The sequence below is a fragment of the Centrocercus urophasianus genome, unplaced genomic scaffold (genome assembly GCF_019232065.1).
Source record: "Centrocercus urophasianus isolate 14NV4802_14NV808 unplaced genomic scaffold, USGS_Curo_1.0 seq_12, whole genome shotgun sequence".
Taxonomy (NCBI): Eukaryota; Metazoa; Chordata; class Aves; order Galliformes; family Phasianidae; genus Centrocercus; species Centrocercus urophasianus.
The window spans coordinates 51,758,296-51,778,290 of NW_024884364.1; the positions used below are offsets into that span (position 1 = coordinate 51,758,296).

The window sequence follows — 19,995 nt, forward strand, 5'->3', positions numbered from 1 at the left end:
TAAGTGATAGATTAATATATCACAGTAATACTGTGTCAAAGATAAGGTTATGATTCTTTACTAGTTCTGTTTGTGATACTCTGAAGATCAGATTTGGGTTAAGTTTGTTATTAATATACCAATTTTCAATTTTTTGTCTTTGAAGACAAAAATTATGGTGCTGTATTAAAAACAAACAAACAGAAAACTACCATTACTGGCAGGGTATTTGTGGGAGAGGAAATTACCCTTTTTAGTAATTCCTTTTAGTATCTCAAGTACTTTTGTTTAGTAGCTGTTTTTTTCCTAATCTCTTCTGGACAAGAGTTCTGTTAAAGTTGGCATTTTTATATGCAAAACCATAAAAAGATGGAGGCAGTGAATACTGTTTTTCTCTGAAACTTCTGTAACCAGTTTCTAGCATAGCAAAATAACAATTGCAGTGAGAACTTAAGTCTGTTAATAGATAGATGGAAAACAGGAAGACGTGTCAGTGCAGTTTGGTTTTCTTTAAACCAAAGCAAATAGGGAAAAGGTTAAACAGTCTATTTGATAATCCATTTTCTCAAATGTTATTTCCGGTGTCTTGAAATTTCTTGAAATTTCTTTTTTCACAGAAGATAAAAATTGAAATGAGATTTTTCTCAGCATTAATATAAATAACTGCTTCTTACTCTAAGCATTAGGCGGATAAAAGTAATTGCCTGACTCTGCTCTGATTTAAAAAACAGATATTTGTATTTTCAGTAAAATAAATAACAGGGCTAGAGAGAAAGTGAATTTGTGCATGTGTACAAACAAGGCATCCATTTGCTTCTCCTCACTTTTAAAAAATGTTTAAAATCAGGTTTGTCATTGTTGCTGCCATAGAGTAAGTACAGATAAAAGCTATGTTTTCGTAGCTTACAAGGAAACTGTGTATTTCAATAAGTGTTTATTAGACCAACTTAGAATATCAGTCCCAGTGCGCTCAATGCCTTCTCACAGGCTGAGCATGCATCAGGTTGTCATTATGGCCTTTCGTTCTGAATCTTCAGCCCCATAGAGAAAAGTGAAAACAAAAACTTCCTTCCCTGGATTTGATCTTCCTTTTCTGTGACGTGCCATTAGCTCAGGGCTGTGGTGCTTGAACAAAAAAATTGATTGCATGAGCAGACTGTCAGTGGCTCATTGCTTGAGAGCTTCAGTATACAGTGAATGTTTGATGTGAATGAGCCCACCCAGTGCTATCCACATTGTGTCTGAGGACAATGCTGCAGCCCACTGCTTGGTTTCTTAAAGTCCTGAAGATCTGAATATGCATTTGCTGTGGAGCTCAAGGCAGAAAAAGCATAGAGATGTACTAGGAGTTTCCTACTGACACAGGCAAGGTTGGCTGACTCATCTCACAAAAAGTATTTGATATAGGCTAATCTGTATCAGGCTTCACCTTCCTTCCATAGCTACCTGTATGGGTGGGATTCTCTTCTTACTTCTCAGAGGGATGAATGAAAGGAACAAGACAGTCCTTTCCCAACAGTCCTTTTGCTGTTATTCTGTCTTAGACAGCATGAGAATAAAAGTGTTTGGGGCAATAACATTAGCTCAGATGTTACCATCTCCCGGTGGTCATTTGAGTGATTTAACTTCCTTCCACGGGATTTGGTGGGGGACCCCTGAAGTGCAAATCTGGCAGTTTTCCCTTTTTTCATAACTCAGGTAGCATAGTAGCGGAAATGGTTTCCTAAGTTAATGTAGTGAATGCAGGTGATATTCAAGCACGATCTCTTCTGTGGAGTCAGTGAGATCTCAAGACTCGAGAACATTGAACTATGACTGTTGCATGTTCTGCTGAAATATAATGGGTATATATTTAACATAATGGGTGCAGCTGCAGTCATTTCTAGCTGTAGGATTTTCTGTGACCTGACATTGTGTGATGAGGTTTCGGTTCCCTCAAGCTTAATAGGAATATTTCAGCTATTGAGACTCTTAACTAATAGAGATAAATGATGTGTTTCCTAAAAGACAACTGAGATCTTGCATTGGCTGGTTGACAAAGCAGCTGCTGTCGGCAAGTGGTTTTGTAACAGTCTGTCTTTTACTACAGTATTTCTGATTTAGTAAAAATATTTGTGTTTAAATGCTCTCCATAACAATGTACACATGCTTCATTTCTTTAGTGTTTGTTTGGGGTCTCAATCCACGTCTGGTTGTTCTAAAATTCTGAGGTTTGTGGTCAGGGGGTTCAGGGGAGCAGAGACTGTGTTGTCCGTCTTTTATTTAAAACAAAATGTTACCACACAGAGTAAATGCTTTTAGCATTTTATCAGCTTTTCACTATTGTTGGCAGTAGCAATGTTTTAAAGCACTTTCCCTCATCAGCTCAAGATATGGCTTGATACTTACTATCAAGGCTTTTAATGCAAAAAATAGTCATAAGAGGTTTTGTTTTGTCTTTTAACCCCTTAAAATTCAACAAAGAGTTAAGAAGCAGGACAGTTATTTGAAAGTGAACAAAAATTGACTTCAAGGCTAAGTTACTATGTGCAAGTAAATGATTTGTGACATTTGGTAGTTATTTCCTGAAGTTACTCTCTGGACCCCAAAAGCAATTGAAAAGAATAGGGAGATGTATGTGTTAGGAAATGATCTCTCTAAAAACAAACAAAATAAACCACACTTTCCTGTTCTTCAGTGTCTTATTTCACTAACTCAGTCCCTGGTGGCCCATGGAATTCAGGTTCTGCACATTCTAGGTTTAAGGCGAAGTCCTGTTTAGGTTTGAGATAATAAAATATGGAAAGGAAAAAGAACACAGAAAACCAAGATTATTGATGTCAGTTTTTTTAAGTTAATCTGAGCAATCTAAATAAAGTGGCAATAGAAGAAAATAGAAGTTAAAAGATTTATGTATGTTGAGTGATTGTGTTCTGTTACAGTCTACCACAGAGGAAAACTTACTTGTTATTTAACATATTACTCGTGTTAGGTGATTGTCATCAGAAATATAATTAACTGAATTTTCTCATTTAATGAGAACTATGAGGTTTTTTTCCTGTTGTTTTGGCTTTTCTGTTGTTTTTCTGTTGTTTTGTGACTACATGACAGAATCATACAATCATTTGAGTTGGAACTGATCTTTAAAAATCACCTATTCCAACTCTCCTGCAATGAACAGGGACACCACAGCTAGATGAGGCTGCTCACAGCCTAGTCCAGCCTGACGTTGAATATCGTGGTGTCTGCCACTTTTCTGGGCAACCTGTTCCACTGCTTCACTATCCTTATCATAAAAAGACCTATTCCTTATATCCAGTCTATATCTCCCCTCTTTTAGTTTGAAGCCATTTTCTTTTGTCCTATCACAACAGATCTTTCATACTTGATCTATCATTTATAGGTAGATAGTGATTTCTGCCTACAGTTTCTTATGTCAGACTTGCTTTTCCCTTGACATTTCACAACACCTCTTCTTCAGTGTTAAAATGATCTGTTATTTTTGAGACCATTGTCAATGCCATTGTTACGCATCAGTTAGCAAAAGGAATGGTTTGCAGCTGTTGTCCTATATACAGAGAATTTTTAGCTTTTTTTCAGTTGTTGGAAAAAAGGCAGCTGTTTATATTTGCTTTGTGGTGTGAAGACGGTTTGAAGCTCAAGGGGTTTTTTGTTGATTTAGAGCTTCCAGCACAGTATTTGTGCAGTTGTGTTAAAATTCCATGCTATGTGTTGCAGATTGACCATTTGCATGTAGTATCAAGTCATTTGTTTTTTGATCAAGAAAAGCTTTCACCTCAAATCTCATATTGCATACAGTTAGCATACACTTTAAGCAATGCTGCCATTAAATTTTTATATAGCCAAACATAATTTAAAAGAATAATTGAAAGATAACATAGTAATGTAGAATTTTCAAATTAGGAAAACACAAAACAAACTTAACATGCACAGATACATAGAAACACATACAAGTTCCTGATTCTTCTTAACACCTCAGCAGTGTATAGAACATTTGGAGATGGAGGAGAAAAATATCCTGTATTACATACCAATCTGCTTACTGTAGTTTAAGTCTTTTAGAAAGTAATTACAAAGTGTTAAGAAAATGTGAAAACATTTTAAGTGTTAAGACTGTTGTAGCAGTATTTGAGATTTTGAATAACATCTGTATTAATTATATCCAGTTTCTACTTTGTAAATGATTTGAGGTAGAAGCATAAGAGCAGTGTTGTGTTACAGAAGTCAAGGTGGGACAGATTAGTGAATGAATGGTTATTCCATTCCCCTAAAATATTTCCTGTGGTAATTTTTAAAATGATGACTATGAAAACCTCTTGGCACTTGGTCAAAGCTGAATTTGCCTGTTGTACGGAAGTACCTACACTCTAAGCCTCTTGCGGTAATTTGGGTCTGTCATATACTGGTAAGGGAAGCACATCAGAAAATTTTCTCAAATCTTACCATGGATATCAGACTGGAAGCAGTCTCTCTGATAGCTCACAACTTTATGGAGAATTCTATAGAAAATAAGTGTAGAATTTTAATTGTATCTTGATTTCCTCATCATCCTGGAGAGATTAAATCAATGCTTTATCTGTCCCAATGCAGAAAAGAGAGCTACACTTTAAGAGACTTGGGTTCTGAACAGTCTGAACAATTTTTCTCCTTCAGACCTTGCCTCACAAAGCCTGTACTTAAACTAAAGAAGTACAGTAAATAGCTGAACTGGACTATCTTGTTTGTATGTAGGGCCTTTGACAGTTTGGATAGAAACTAGTCAGTGGTTACAGGACAAATTTTTTTGCAATGGCAGCCTCAATATGGCTTGATAATTTATTTACCAAGTTAGTAGTTGATTGATGATGTCCTACCAAAAAGAACCATCTGATCACTTTGGGGAGATTACTATAACATCATAATATTTGCAAGATTCCTCTTTTCTTTTTTTTTCTTTTTTTTTTTTTTCCCTAACCTCTATAAATTTGTTGTGTTAAAATAGGTTTCCTCCATTTTTTGATGACAATCCATTTGGCATATATCAGAAGATTCTTGCTGGCAAAATAGATTTCCCACGGCATTTGGATTTATATGTAAAGTAAGTCTGTGACTCCCAACCTTGTCTTTTATATTCGTATTTCCTTCTGAGCATTCTTTCTGAAAGTATCTTCATAGATTATTGTAATTTTCTAAAACACTAAGTTGGAAAATATTTTAGATTGCCTTTACTTTTGCACTCAAAGGAAAATTATATGTGTGATAGACTTCAGGTAGGTGATACAGTTGTTATATACTATCTGCCTCTCATACTTTTCTGCATATATTGGAATATTAAATGCCTTCCTGCGTTGTGTAAAGCTTATTGGTGCTAGCATGGTGTGGGAGAAGAAGAAAAGAAAACTATGAGGAGATACTTTAGCATGCATAAAAGTTAGGAGGACACTGTACTGTTCCTTTGTGTAAGTACCACTTATATCACTCTTGACATAACTACTTGAACTCTGATACTTCTGAAGTTCCAGTGTGAAATGGCTCTTCAAACAGGGGAGTCCCAGTTCAGTGTGCAATCTTAAATATGCATGTCTGTTTTCTATTCATAATATTTTTCAATCGTTACAGGTGGGTAGCAGATAAATGCTTCTTTCTCCTATTCCAAAATTCCTTCATTGAAAGTTCTGTCAGTGAAATAATTGCTAGTAAATTTTAGAATTTCTAAAGTGCAATTGTAAACATAGGTTTACAGAGATGTAGAGATGATTGCATGAGTGAGGGCAAGAAGTTATTCTTACATACCCAGGTTAATCTTTCGAGGTATTTTGAAGTGACCTGTAGAAATGGCATTTGCTTAATGTCGACACTAGTTTGATAGATAAAACGCTGTATGGCATATATAACAAAATCTGTCCAACTTTATCTGAACATTCATGAATTATCCTGCAAAGCTACTAGTCTGGGGAGAAATTTTTAAGCCTTCTCTGAATCATCAGGTTCACTGAATCAAATCTGTCTATGTCCAGTTATGCTCATTAGTGTCTCTCATTCATATCTATTCTTAAGAGTGTTTCCTCACTATCTTGAAGTGGTTTCTAACTAGGTAGTCTCCTCCAGTCTTCCTAATCCAGTCTATTTTAGGAAAGAAAGTGTACGTTTCCAGTGTGCATACTATGTGTATTAAAGTATTAAAACATGACCAGAGCTGAATAGCTCAAATTTAGGGTATTTGGGTAGGTTGAGTTAGCACAGAGTATCTAGCAGCTCTTGAAAGCATTTGAAAGTAGAGGTGTTGTTAGTTTGTGCTTGTATTTAATGGTCACTGGCAAGCACTTACCTCTACTATCCAGAAGACACCTGATGCTGTAAGTTTCCTAGTTATGTTATTAAGCATGTATATGCAGGTTTTGCTCTTCAGTCTAGACATGAATTGCAGGATACATTAATCAGCATACTTGCTGATACACCTCTTTGCCAGTTTTTGTTATCCAGATGTTCTTTCAGCTTGTGCTTGGCAATTCATTCCCATTACATTCCTGCCTTTAAGGGGCCTTGTGGGATTCTGGTTTGGACTTTCTTCCTTTCACACTTTAGTTTTGAGTGATCTCATCCATTGATTTCACCTGCTTTCCTGCACCAAGTTGTTAGCGTAATTTATGTCTTGTTGCAGCAACTTCCCTTATTTTAAATCATAATATGAAGAATAGGTAGTCTCACATCCTTGCACCATTTTCTTAAAGCACTTGCTAAGATTGTTTTGTTCTAGTAAGACAGTCTGCTTTCTTACTTATATCCCTTTTGCTTTCATTATCTTCTTCCTAGCAGTTGGTATCTCAGAAAGAAAGAGTATCATGTCCTATCTGACATGTCCATCAAAGTATTGGTGTTATACTGTGTTTGTAACAATTGAATTATAAGTCTTTGCTCTTAGGCAGCAAAACTGTTCTTCTGTTTTTGTAAACTTTTCTTGCAAAGACAATTTTGGAAAATGCCAAATGAAACATCAGTGCTCCAGGAATCTAGAAAGTTCTGGAAACATGAAGAATCTCATTCTTCATGTACATACAGCACTACATCAACAGATTCTAACGTGATGATTTCTAAACTTTTCTTGAGAAACTACAAAGTAAAGAAGCACTCAACTGTCAGTTGATTCAAATTAATAGGCATTTGTTCTACTGAATGCAGCATTTGTTCATTTTTTTGTGACAATACACATCACTGAGTTTCGCTATGCTTTTCTAATATCAGTTTTTGAAGCTAACAAATAATGATCTTTTGAATGTTTTCTAGTTATACTGGAAGAGCAAACTCCGTGATTTCACTTTGGCTGTATATCCTATGTCTCTTATTTTGGTTTTCTGGATTTCTTTTCAGTTCTACTCAGCTGAAAAGATTGTTTATAGCCACTTATGTAGCCTTCTCTGTGAAGAACTGGAAGGAAGCATTTCACTGAAGGTCACTGTAAAAAGAATCAATTGCTTTATTTAATATAATCCAAACAATGACTGAAACTATCATGAGAGTTTAAAAAAATGATTTCTGCCTTCTTTATTTTCCTTTTATCTGGCAATTGAATATTTTTCCAGTTTAGTTTTTGAACTGTATCCTGCCAAATACAACAGCTTTTGAAACAGTCCAGCACATTCACTTGTGAGTTCATGTATTCTTTGTGTGTACACTTTTGTGATTCCTAGGATACATGACACAATATTGTTTTTGTTTTGGAATAGTAGGTGTTTGAACCAAGGGTAGAAAGAGACAGGTATGCTATGTTTGCCTTTTTTTTTTTTTCCTGTAAATCAGCTTGCTTAACCTTCTGCAAGGTTAATAAGTCTAAATTGGCCATATTCTGTAGATCTTTAGCATTTCATGCAATATTGGAACCTTCAAGTCTGTTGAGACTGTAGAAACAAGAGAGGTGGTTCAATTGTTCTTACCTTTCATTGGAAGTTTGTGAAAGAAGAATGGTACAGTAATAATTGAGATACAAATTAACTGCTTCAAATATATGAAGATAGATTTTCTCCCAACTTGTAAGTAATTGATTGAACTCATTAAATTATGCTCACTTAGTTTTATGCTGTTTGGCACTTAGAAAGCACTTTGCTCTTAAAACACAAATTCTTTGTGTCTCTGAATGTATTTTCGTCTTTTAAAAGGTTGATGTAGCTTTATGTAGAGTTGCTCAGTGATGTAGAATCACAGAGGAAAGTTTTCATTTTCGCTGAAATGAAAGAGCTTGCAGATCTTACTAGTTTTATAAAGATGAGTAGTTCTTCCATGGTTTCCCTGAATACTTAGCTGTCACAGGATTTAAATTTGAATGTATGAAACTGAGGGTGTGACTTCATCTGTATTTTATGTATAAACTAGGGTTGTGTTCTGCCAAATAGATTTGAGATCAATTTTGATACTCAGAAAGCCCAGGAAAGTACAATAATGCATAAAAAGATAGTTCTACTTGGGGAGAAGGAAAGAAGAGAAAAAAAATGACTCTTAACTCTTTTGAAATGCAAAATAAATGAATGGATAAATTGTACACAGTGTTAACTAGCCAAAGTGATGTAAGTTCTTATTCTACAGCATTTGTATGGAAGTCAAACATATATTGCTTCTGTTGAACAGAGAACACATATTCTTTATTGCAGAGACCTTATTAAGAAGCTACTTGTGGTTGACAGGACAAGGCGATTAGGAAATATGAAGGTCAGTATAAAATGTTAGATGTAATGCACAAGGTGAAAGAATTCTACAGAAAAGACTTGAGAATAGTTTTTAGTTTTATAAGCATGAGTTTGAATTACGTTTCCAAATGTGACTTCTGTTGTACAGTTCTAAACAAAAAGTTTAACTCTGTGTTTGTGAAAGTCATACTCATATTGTTATCTGCCTCTTCTTAAAAGTAAAAAAAAAAAAAAAAAAAAATTTTTTTCCTTATGTACTTAACTGAAATCAAGCCAACCAAGAGAAAGTAATCACTACAAAACACTGAAATGAAAAAATAAATGGTTTTACATATATAAATATTCTTATGACAGTACTCAGGACTTCCTGCTGTCAGTATGAAATGTCTGTAACATTTGATAAAGGTATTTCCTAGTACTGTCTTCTAATTTACACTCCACCACCCCACAGTTAATTTTTTTTATTAGTGTGAGAATTAGAAAGCAGATCTGAATAAGAGTCATTCTTTAAAGCTCTGGAGTAAACTGAATTAAACAAAACTGCAGTGAATGGCATTGAGGATATTTTAAGTTTAATTTTCATCTATCTTGCGTAAGAGGAATGCTAAAAATAAATTAATAAATTGGACTTACTGCTGGAACTCAGGATCTGCTAGGGAAATAACACCTATAAATTTATCCTGTAGAATCTCTTATTGATTATCTCCTGAAAAAATGATATAAGGTTCAATAAACCACTAGGGTTTTTTTATGGCATAGTTCTTATGGTGAAATACATGTCTTGGCATTCATATCCCTTTATTAAATGTTTTGTTTTTCTTTGTTTTTTAAAGAATGGAGCAGATGATGTGAAGAGACATCGATGGTTCAGGTCTATAGACTGGGATGCTGTACCTCAAAGGAGACTAAAGGTGCCTTCTGAAAAATACTGTATAGGATATGTCAGTGAGAAGTTACTGTTCATTTGAACTGTTCTGTTGAAACTTTTTTGTTGTGTGTGTATGTCTTCATGTGTGTATGAGTATCTTAGTATTTGTATCCATGAATAATTATACTTTCCCTTTTCCTCTGCAAATTTAATTTACTTGAATGTCTATTGACATATTATGTGCGATACACACACAAATAGTCAATTTTAAAAAACCTGCTTTGTTTTGCTGGAGTCTGGTGATTAGCATTACATACAATAAGCTTCAGTTTTCATTTATAGGTCTTTGTAAGTAACTACTGTTGTAGGATTGAAAGAGTGTTGGTGTGGGGTTACCTTTGTGTCTTGTATTTGTGGGAATATTTGCTCTGGGCTTTAATTTTTTTCTGCCAAGTTCAACTCAGGTAAATGCTTTAATAAAATGTAAAGCATATGGGAGTAGGAAAAAGAGGAGAGGTGAGAAAGAAGGATTTATGAATGTAATTCTAACATAAGTTTTAACAGCACTGAATTGTAGTATTATGTGAGTGAGGGCAGATGTTTGCAAAAGCTATCAACACTGTAAAATGCTTTTTAAAGCACTTTGGAAGTAAACCCTTCTTTTTTTCCTGAAAGTTCTAACTGGAACAGTTTCTCACAGAAGTGATTTTCAGTAACATAGATAGCCATCTGCAGTCAGTCAAGTACTAATTAGATGTTTGGATTTACGTTTATTTGCACGGCTTTTTACAGTGAATTTCTAACTAGATAATTTGGGGAAAACAGATAAGAGGTGAAAACACTCATGAGGTATTTTTGTAAACAACATCCTAATGTAATGCTGTAGGCAGTTTTTTTCTCTATTTGATGTTGGGATTACAACACCTAATTGACACCTAGTTTATCTACAGGTGTTACAACAAAGGCACATTTTTCATATTACCTACTATAAATTCTGATCACGCAGAAATCACAGATGGGAATTTAAAATCGTAACAAATTTTGACTCTGGTTTACAAGGATTTGTATTACTTAATAAATAGCAAATAGTATTAAAAAGGTGAATGTTAGTCTCAGCTCCAAGCACCCTTTATGCAGCATTATAATTAAGAAAAAACTCCCTGGCATTCGGGTGATGAATTTGAAATTTTGTTTCTTATTCTTAGTGATGATTGCATTGAACTTTAGAAGATGAGGATGAGATCCTACTTAATTATTCTTCAAAGCAAAGACATAAGTTGGGTCAGAAATTTGCTTTGTGGCTCTGCTTCTAAAAGTAACTATTTTGATAACCTTAGTCTTGTATCTACTGGTGAAGAGATGGAAAACATGACATAATACGTGCATTTTTCCTCTAAAACGTATGAGTTGTTCTGTTGTACAAGTGGGCATTGAATCACAGTTCTGAAATGATCTTAAATGTCAATATTTTGCAAATAACATTAAATGGTGGGAGAGAGAACATAGTTTTGTTAATACGAATTCCTCTCTCTGCTTCTGTATTACATAACGAAACTTGTTTCCCTGATAGTTTGTTTCCAGGGAAGCAGAGCTATCAGACATTCCCTCTCATGGATCAAATAGTTCTGATTTTTCTTGAAGACCCATTTTCCTTGAGGCTCTTTGACATTTTGAAAGCAAGATCAGAATAAAGCATGTTTTGGTCCAGGCTACATCTTCCCTTGTCTTTAGCTGTAGCATTTTGGCAGTCTTCAGTCAGTTTGGGTAGCTTGTCTCTGCATAGGAAGTTTTGAAAGTACATTTTCAAGTTCTTTTTGCAGTTTGGGAACATTGGAGGATAGAGATTATGAAAGACTATAACCTGGAGGTGTGCTACCACACACAGCTCTCTGAAACTCTGCATTAAGCACTAAATCACAAAAGCTGAGCTTCTTGAGCAAAGAAGATTGTTCCCATATTCAAAAGAATCTGTGCAGTATTCTGGGGCTGGCATATTGCCAAAACAAGGCTTTGTTTTTGATTGAAATGTGGAGGTACTGTCTGTAAGGACTTTTCCTTCCAGCTGGAAACTTGGTAATGCCATTTTTCTAAGCCTGAAATTTCAAATTAGATCTCAGAGCCAATGGCAGCCTTTATCAGGAAATGGAGAACAACATTGTGCTTTGTAGTTCTTTTTTGTGCTGTAACTTTCTTTGGCCTATTTGGTGTTCTTTAAGTTTTCTTAAACTAGAGCAGTATATTTGGTATGCTGATACTTAAGGTCACTATACCACTAAGAAGGGGATAGAAATGAAGGTCACATGAGTAAAGAAATGTTTTTGCTACCTGTAACTGATCAAATGTTTCAGAAAGAAGGTTTCTCACATTCCTGTGTCCAGAAGGGCAGAGTAATCTCAGCACTAAACTAAAAGAAAATAGGAAAAAAAAACCTGTAAACTGGAAATCCAAAGGATCTTATGAGGAAAGAGGTAGAAAACAATTATTTCTCATTGGACTTCCAACTTTCATAAAATCCAAAGATCCATTTGTGTGAAGATACTTTTACAGACATTCTTGTGAAAATCAGTTTTTTACAGTGCAGCAGCTTCATTATTTGCTGCCTAGAAAAAGGCGTAGTAGATTGTGTGAGGCACATACATGTTAGTCATTTCAGCCTCTTCAAATGCAGCCAGTCTGTTTTGAAAGCAGAAGGCTTTTTTTTCTTCAATTACAAAGCAATTACCTGCCCTGCTATCATGACATTATCTTAGTTGAAAGGGATCTGATGATGATTATGCTGCTGCTTGCCAGTTGGCCAAAGAGTGAAAGATGAGGAGAGTGGCAGAGTCCTCTGTAACAGAACATGCCTGGAAGCCTAACTGAAATAATCTTGTGCAGTAATTAACTTCCATTTGTAAAGCATCTGGAGCTTGAATGCTAAACAAATGGATATCTGTGTTATAAGTGTTTTTTTTAACTTCAGACAAAGCTTTGGAACACATACGTGTTGCCATAGTCTTTTCTCTCTCAACATCAGTCAATATTGGTGAAAAAGGTGAACTTCTGTAAATGCATACTAACTTTTTTTTTGTACTTATGCTCACTAGCCTCCTATCGTGCCGAAAGTATCCAATGATGGAGATACTTCCAATTTTGAAGCTTATCCTGAAGATGACTGGAATAAAATGCCTCCAGTACCCCCTAAAGATCTAGAAATTTTCAAGAACTTCTGAATGCAACATCTACAATGGACAAGGTACGTTTGCAGGGCCAGGAATCCTCTTCAAAGGTTGCGGGTTGGGGAGTGCCTTGTGCAGAAACTATGTCTTCTGATTCATAACAGTGATTAATTATTCCATACAGGTCTTGAAACCAACATGAATTGGCCACAGCAATGTATGGTATAAAATAAAATTGATAATTGATATATTTTAAAGCAGGCTTACTGAATGATAGAGGTATGCTACAGGCTTTGTTCTGTAGTGATTCTTATCCAAGCATATGGATATTTAAGCTTTCAATCTTAACTTTTTAAATTGAGTGTGAGAAGCAAATATGTAGATTGATTTGACAAATAACAACATTCACTTCTTAACTCCAAGATTTTTGTATTAAGAGTAAATGCTTTAGTTCAAGGAACAGGATTGTCAGTTTAATTCTATACCTTGAATTACGTTTTAGTACTATGAAAGACTGAAAACTGACATTGAATTCACGTGTTCTGCCTTGTTTTTTTAATTCTTTTTTTCATTGTTTTTTTGCCCTAGAAACTGGAAAGAAAGTGAAGTGAAGGGAAGTGAAGTGAAGAGCAAGTCTGAAGAAAAAATTAAATGAATACATAAATGAAAACTTTCCTTGTGGATGAGAATTATACTGCATTCAGATATGCAAATGAGAATATAATGAATATCTAAGGAGTTGGAGGCAGGCAAGAATCAGTTTTGGCTGAAAACATTTGGCATTGGTTTAGTAAATTGTAATGTTGGCAGTCTACTCTGAAGTAGACTTGAGTAAAGTGAAATATTTTAGGATTTTTTTTTTTTAACTTATGGTTTAGTTAAGTTTCCTGCTATTCCCAGATCCTTTTTGCATAATTAACTCATAGATTTAATTTTATAAGTTTATACTAAACTTGTGTAATTAAAAGCACAAATTAGTATATATGTATATAATGAATACAATACAACTAAAGCACAGGAACTGTGCAAAGATGTAAATTTTTGTACTTTGCAGAGTCTATGATTTTTATTTTTCAAATAATGTTTTTCAAGAAGTTCTCTAGGGATAAAAATCTTAAAAGGATAAATGAGTTTTTCATCATCTTATATACATTTTATAATTCTTTGTAAAAATAAAAAATAATTAAGTTTTAAATAAGATTTGTACCTAAAATTTCCGATGCCTCATACTTGCAACCATAGTACTTGAAAGCAGAAAGACAAGGGCATGTTTTATTGTTGATTAAGATACATCTTAATGGTTAATTTATGAAATTCTGTTACACTGATGTCTCTACAAACCAGGATATTGAGTGATGACGTGCTGTCTGAAATGTGATTCCTCTTGTGACAACGCTCTGTAGACATTCAGTTCAGTGCATACTGGTATTAGGGCTATAACTGGCTCTTACAGGAGTTGTTTTCTCTCTTAGCTTGCTATTTTCTCTAAATTTAGAGCATGAGCTGTAACAGACTTTCTTCATTATTGGCGTAGTTGTTGTTGAATATTTGGAGCTTCTAACTATCAGAGGGAACACTAAATATATGTTAGAGCCTGCTTTTTCTGCTCCTACTTTTGGAAATAGCCTGAAGTCTCCACTGCCAGGAATTCTGTATGTACAGTGTTCAAGCCTTAGATCTGAGGAATATCTTTAAAACTGTGTGACAGCTTTCTGAAATCTTAAATACACTGAATTTAGGAAGTATTCACAATACTGTTTCATTTTAAGTAGTACCAAGTATCTGTATGTGCATTTGTATTTCTCTCGTATAGGAGCAAGCATAAACACAAATTCAGGATTGTTTTAGTCTTTCTCATGTTTCATATTGTGATGTTTGTTTTAATGTAGGGGAAACTGAGTGCTTTGATTTCAAAAAGTAAATACTTTTTTGGTTTTAGATAACTTTTAGGGAAATCAAATTTAGATCAAAAGGTTTTGTTTCGGAAGCACATCAGCTTACTGAAGTTGTACCACTATGACTGATGGCTCTACATAAAACTGTCTCTGTAGATCTTACAGACTGCTTTCCCTACAAAGAGTTCTCCACATTTTTATTAATCTAAAATGCCGTAAAAATGGAGGCCAAAGATTCATTTTTCTGAACTAAATTCTGTGTGCTTACTATACGGGCATTCTAGTAATTGCAAATTAAATTACTGTCTTTATAAATTTATAACAGATCTACAGCTGGTCTGTCCTGGTGGAAAAATTTCTTCAATTCTCTTTTGTTTAACTCTAAACAATGCAGAGGCGTGGTAAAATGGTAAATGAACTTTGAAAGCTTGCAATTTCTAGTTTATTAGATCTCTATAAAACAAATTAATTCTTAGAGACTGTATGACTTTTTGCAGAAATACAATATGTAGTAAAGTTACACTTCTTCAAAGAGGTAATTCTGGATTATTACAAATATTAAAAAGTGCTGCAAGTTGATTGCCCCAGCTGAAAATCAGTGAAAACTATATAGGAATATATAATAAGGAGAAAATCCATGGAAAATTATCCTTTTAACATGGTAAAAATACCTCATTCTCTTGAAAAATGAGTCTAGACTTCTGTATTTGTATCCGTGGAGTGAGTTATTCCAAATCAGCTGGAGAAACTGAAGTACATAAAAGAGCTTACTTTGTCTAAGGGGGGAGGAAGCACAGTTTATTTTTTAACGTGCAAGTTTCAGTATTTTTTTGAATCCTAAGTACTACAAGAACAGCATGATTTTGGTTTTTTTTCTTTCAAATTTAAAAACTGCACTGCGTTTAAGTCTTCAGAACTGAGTAAATGGAGTTTGAAATTGCATTTGACTAATTTGCTACATTGGTGGTAAGAAGTTTTGAAAGACTGAACAGAAAAAATGGATCTTCTTTCTTACCCATTCTTACTCATTCACGTACCCATTGCTGGCAGTGGATGCACTGGCACTCACTATGATAGAGACTAAAGCAGTGAATACAGTCTTCTTTATAGTACTAATCCACGGACTTCACATTGTTTCCAGAGCCATGTGTACTTACACCTAACTACTGACCTCGTCAACATGCTTTCTAGTACAAAGCTACCTTCAAAATTTTTTAAATTAAAATCCTTAATAAGAAACCTTTTTGAAACATTATAAACGACCAGTTATTTTCTCTACAGTCTTCAACTTACTGAACTGTTACTATACATGCCCATTTTATTTATTTGCACAAGTGAGTTGGTTTTATTTTAAGTCTTTGCTGGGACTTCATAGACCACTAACGAACACAGTTCTGAGTGCTGAAGCAGATGTTTCCAGATACACACTGCTCTAAGGACTCTGGATTTATTTTATTGTTTCTTAAGCAAGTTAGAACACTTTTGTTTTTCCTTCCTCCTCTATTCTGAAGTTCATTTTTTTATGGTTGCTTCTGTTAACATATATTTTTGCATATAGACTGTTGCATAAGGACTGTTTTCTTGCAAGAGCCCATAGGCCTTTCATATTCTGCTTTGGCAAACAAGAATGTTAAACATTAAAAAGCAATCTTTATTTTTGAGTTTTATATATATATATTTTTAATTGCCCAATTTGAGGTTTTAAGTGATAAACGTGCATTGTAAACTTAATTGCCTTGTAACCAAATAATAAAAATGCTTCATGATTTAAATGGAGAACATGCTGTAGATTTTCCTGTAAATTAGCTTGATCAATGAATATGTGTGCTACTGAGCTTTAACTAATGTGATCTTCCACTGTAAAAAATCATTGTTAATTGATCAAAATATAGGTACTGAACTATGTTTAAATAGATCAACAGGGATTTTGCAGGTTTGAAAGCAATGAAGATATGGCTGTTCCTCAGCCCATCTGCTTGCCATTCGGAAGAGTTGTGATGCAGTGCTTCCTATGCTATAGAGTTATTTTTCAGCTTTCAATGACTGTAGCATGATTCCTTTTCGTACTGTACTGTGTACAGACTTGCCATGTTTTGCACTTTTCTATGGCAAACCTAACTGCTTTATAAATACTCTCTTGTGTCGTAGGTAGTGGTAGCAATAGCAGGCATTTGTGTAGTACATGACCAGTTTGAACTGCTAGATTTGCAAGGTGAGCTTGGACTAATGTTGTATGTTGCTGGTTGCTTGTTGTAGCTCACGTGTGTAAGTACTGTTCAAAGTTACAAAGTCAGCCCTCATTGCACAATGAAAATCACTGTGATCTGTACATAAACCCCAGTAAAATTTTATTGCTGCTTAATTTATGTAATATCTGTCAAATCTGGATTCATTTAATAAACCTTTATAACTTTTTGAATGTTTAAACCTAGTTTGCTTCCATTTATGGTGGGAGGAGGTACACATTCTTCATCCAAAAAATGATGAGGGAGAGAGGAATAGGAAAACAACTTTTCCTTCTTCTCGGGAGTTAAGTCTTTCCAGAGTGTGGCAGATGTGGTGGAAAATACTTCATCTGGCATGGAAGAAGTACCAAGAAGTACATTTTCCAATTCATTTCAGGTATACTGATACTGAAAACCATTGACTTGAACTTCTCATTAAACTTTGATTATATATGACCCTAATTTATTTGACATTTTCACAATTTAATGATCAGAACGCTGTCCAGAGCATTTATTTCAATCTTTGCTGTCATTTTGCTAAGCACCAAAGAATATTCTTAAAATGTCAAGCACGCATAGCTGAACCTTTTTTCCATCTTCTATCAAAACCTTCAATCTTGCTTTTACTAGAAATCATTTAGATGTTGGTTGTAAATTACTTCTCAAGTGTCAATTGCATTTTATTTCTTACCTATATGGAGAGGTACTTACATATGCATAGGACTGACTGATTGGATACAATATGAAATACTTAAGAGTTTGTTTTTTAAGACAATTCTGTGGGTTTTTTTATACCTAGCTTAAATCTAAATTGTGTGCATTGACATTTTTCACTCATAAAGCACTGTGTTGTGCTTTAAAAAAAAACTGCTAATGGAAAGTGAAGGAACATTGCAGTAAGCCCTGGCAAACTTTTAGTCATGTCTTAGACATGACTCAAAATAGCTGCTCACTTAGAACATATGCTTGCTAATACGCAAGAATTTAGTATTTGCAAAGAATTCAGTTTGGCATCTTGTTCTTATCCAAGCTTTTTGTTTTGTGGTAGAGTTTTTGTTCATTTTCACTAGCTTGAGTACTGAATATTTTTTGGCTTTACATTGAACTCAGAATCTTCTCCAACAAAGGTCATGTAAAATATGGTTCTTGACTAATGCAGACCAGGTATGCTTTACTGATCTGTAACCGTCTCTGTGGATCATAGTCACATAAGTACTGGTCACAGCCCCTAGATCTGTCTCATTTGCGTGGTTAATTCAAAAGAAATGAGAAATTGAAGTGGCTTGATTAAAAATACGCCCTTCTGTGACTTCCCAAATAATGGTTTCACTATTACATACTGATAGCAATATAATACTAGTAAGAAATGGTTGTAAGCAGTTGCCACTTTTACAACTCCGAATATTGCCCCATGCTTTGTAAATCTGTATATATTCAGATATCAGGCTGTTTCCTCTAGGAACTCTTTCTTGGCTTCAATTTTCAGGCCGCTTTTCACTGGAGCAGTAAATGCATGTCCAGTGGGAAGTCTAGCCTTCCTTTCTTCTGATTCCTTCCATCTACCCTCCATAAATATGCCAGATGCGGCTGTAAGTCAAGTTTCATAATTATCTGTGAAACAAGGAATATTATAAGATTTTATCAAGCTGAGTGGTGATTTTCTTTTTCAGCCTATCCCAGGCATGCCCGCACCAGCCACAAATGGGCCTCATCCTCACCCCTCAGGCATTTTGGGAATCTCCCAGTCCTATATTTGTACTACAGGCTCCCTGCTAACCCTACCATGACATCCTTCAGGGTCCCAGCTTCCTCATCCTTTCCCCTTCTCCCACTCCTTTACTGACACCTGTGTTGTGGTCCAGTCCCAACACCCTCTGTCCGTGGGTACCCAGCATAGAATGGAAGAAATAGATTAGAAGCATCTTGAGTCCCCTCACCACTGCTTATATGTAGCTGTGCTAACATTGCCTGTGGTTGTTACCATAATGACACTCCTACTATTACGGTCAAAAAGGGGAAAAAAAAAACCATACCTCTCCCCCTCTTTACTCCTCTTTATAGTACAATTCTTATCAGGTGCTTTCTTAAAAATACACTGCTAAAATTACTTTTAAATTTTAAAAATCTGAATATCATCATTGTTTTTGGGAAATGGGTAATCCAAAAAAAATAAAAAAATAAAAAAATAAAAAAAAAATCAGGGAGCTACTGTAATAATTTGGGCTGCTTCTGTATGATTTGCTGTGTTTAATTTAGTGCCAGTGAGTTGGTGGGGCAGCTGAGAGCAAGAATCTGTTGTTGAATCTGTGATTTAGGACCATGGGCCACTGCAGTCGCAGAGGGAATTCTCCCCGAATTACTGTTTAACTTGGAGCATGAAAAATACACAGCTCTTTAATTTCTTGTGTGTGAAGCTCTGTAAGGCACTGTACAGGCACTGTGTCTGCTGCACTACTTCATTTATCACAGTATATCACAGGCATATGTTGCAGGTACTTTAGGAAAGCACAGTCCCTGTCAGCTTAAACGGCTAACCATCCTCTTTCTTGCTTCCAGCACATTGTCCATACCATGGTTTTCAGTAATAGGAAGACAAATGGAAGAGAGAAAACTATTTTGGAAAGCCAAGAGAGCTTGAATTAGACTTTCATCCAAGAAATATCTGTGTCTGATCAGTATGTATTTGTACATGCATTCTTCGCTCTATCATTAAAAGGTTGTAGGGAAAGTAGTGACCGTTCTTGCTTCATTATGCTGGCTGCTAAGCTCTAAACTGCTCTCTTGCCCTATGCTGTGTCAATTAGCCTAGTTCAGAAAATACTTGAGACTAAAAGCCTTGGGTTGGAGAAGGAGAAAAATTGCACCGATTGTCCTCTTCACTTATGCACGTGTTACAAGCTGTGCATAGGAGAGGATTGTGCTTGAAATGCTTCTCATGGTATAAGTCACTTAAAGAAGAAAGCAGCCTTCTCAAGCACACCATGTATCAGGTCTGACATCCCTGTTCTGCTCGGACTCTAACTGTAAGCCTTCTTCCCATGCAGACCAGGACCTGCTGTTGTCTTTCAGCCGCTTTGAGTGTGTGATCAACAACTTAGCAAAGAGTAAGATTGAACCGTAGAAAAACTCAACTTTTCTGTGGCAGCCCTCTTTAAGTCCATTTTATTTATTTTTCTCAGGAAGTTGATCATTAGCTCAGTTTTTGATGTAGGA

At 35.2% G+C, this 19,995-nt stretch overlaps 1 protein-coding gene across 1 annotated transcript in view; it reads left to right on the forward strand.

Moving 5' to 3' along the window:
- Positions 1 to 16,984, forward strand: part of PRKX (protein kinase X-linked) — a 55,203-nt gene extending 38,219 nt beyond the window's left edge. The window contains exons 5-9 of the mRNA XM_042810656.1: positions 4,961 to 5,056; positions 8,601 to 8,658; positions 9,470 to 9,547; positions 12,591 to 12,739; positions 13,251 to 16,984. Of these exons, the coding sequence (XP_042666590.1) occupies positions 4,961 to 5,056; positions 8,601 to 8,658; positions 9,470 to 9,547; positions 12,591 to 12,716 (358 nt within the window). The 3' untranslated portion in view covers positions 12,717 to 12,739; positions 13,251 to 16,984. The remainder of the gene's footprint in view (positions 1 to 4,960; positions 5,057 to 8,600; positions 8,659 to 9,469; positions 9,548 to 12,590; positions 12,740 to 13,250) is intronic.
- The last annotated feature ends 3,011 nt before the right edge of the window (positions 16,985 to 19,995 follow it).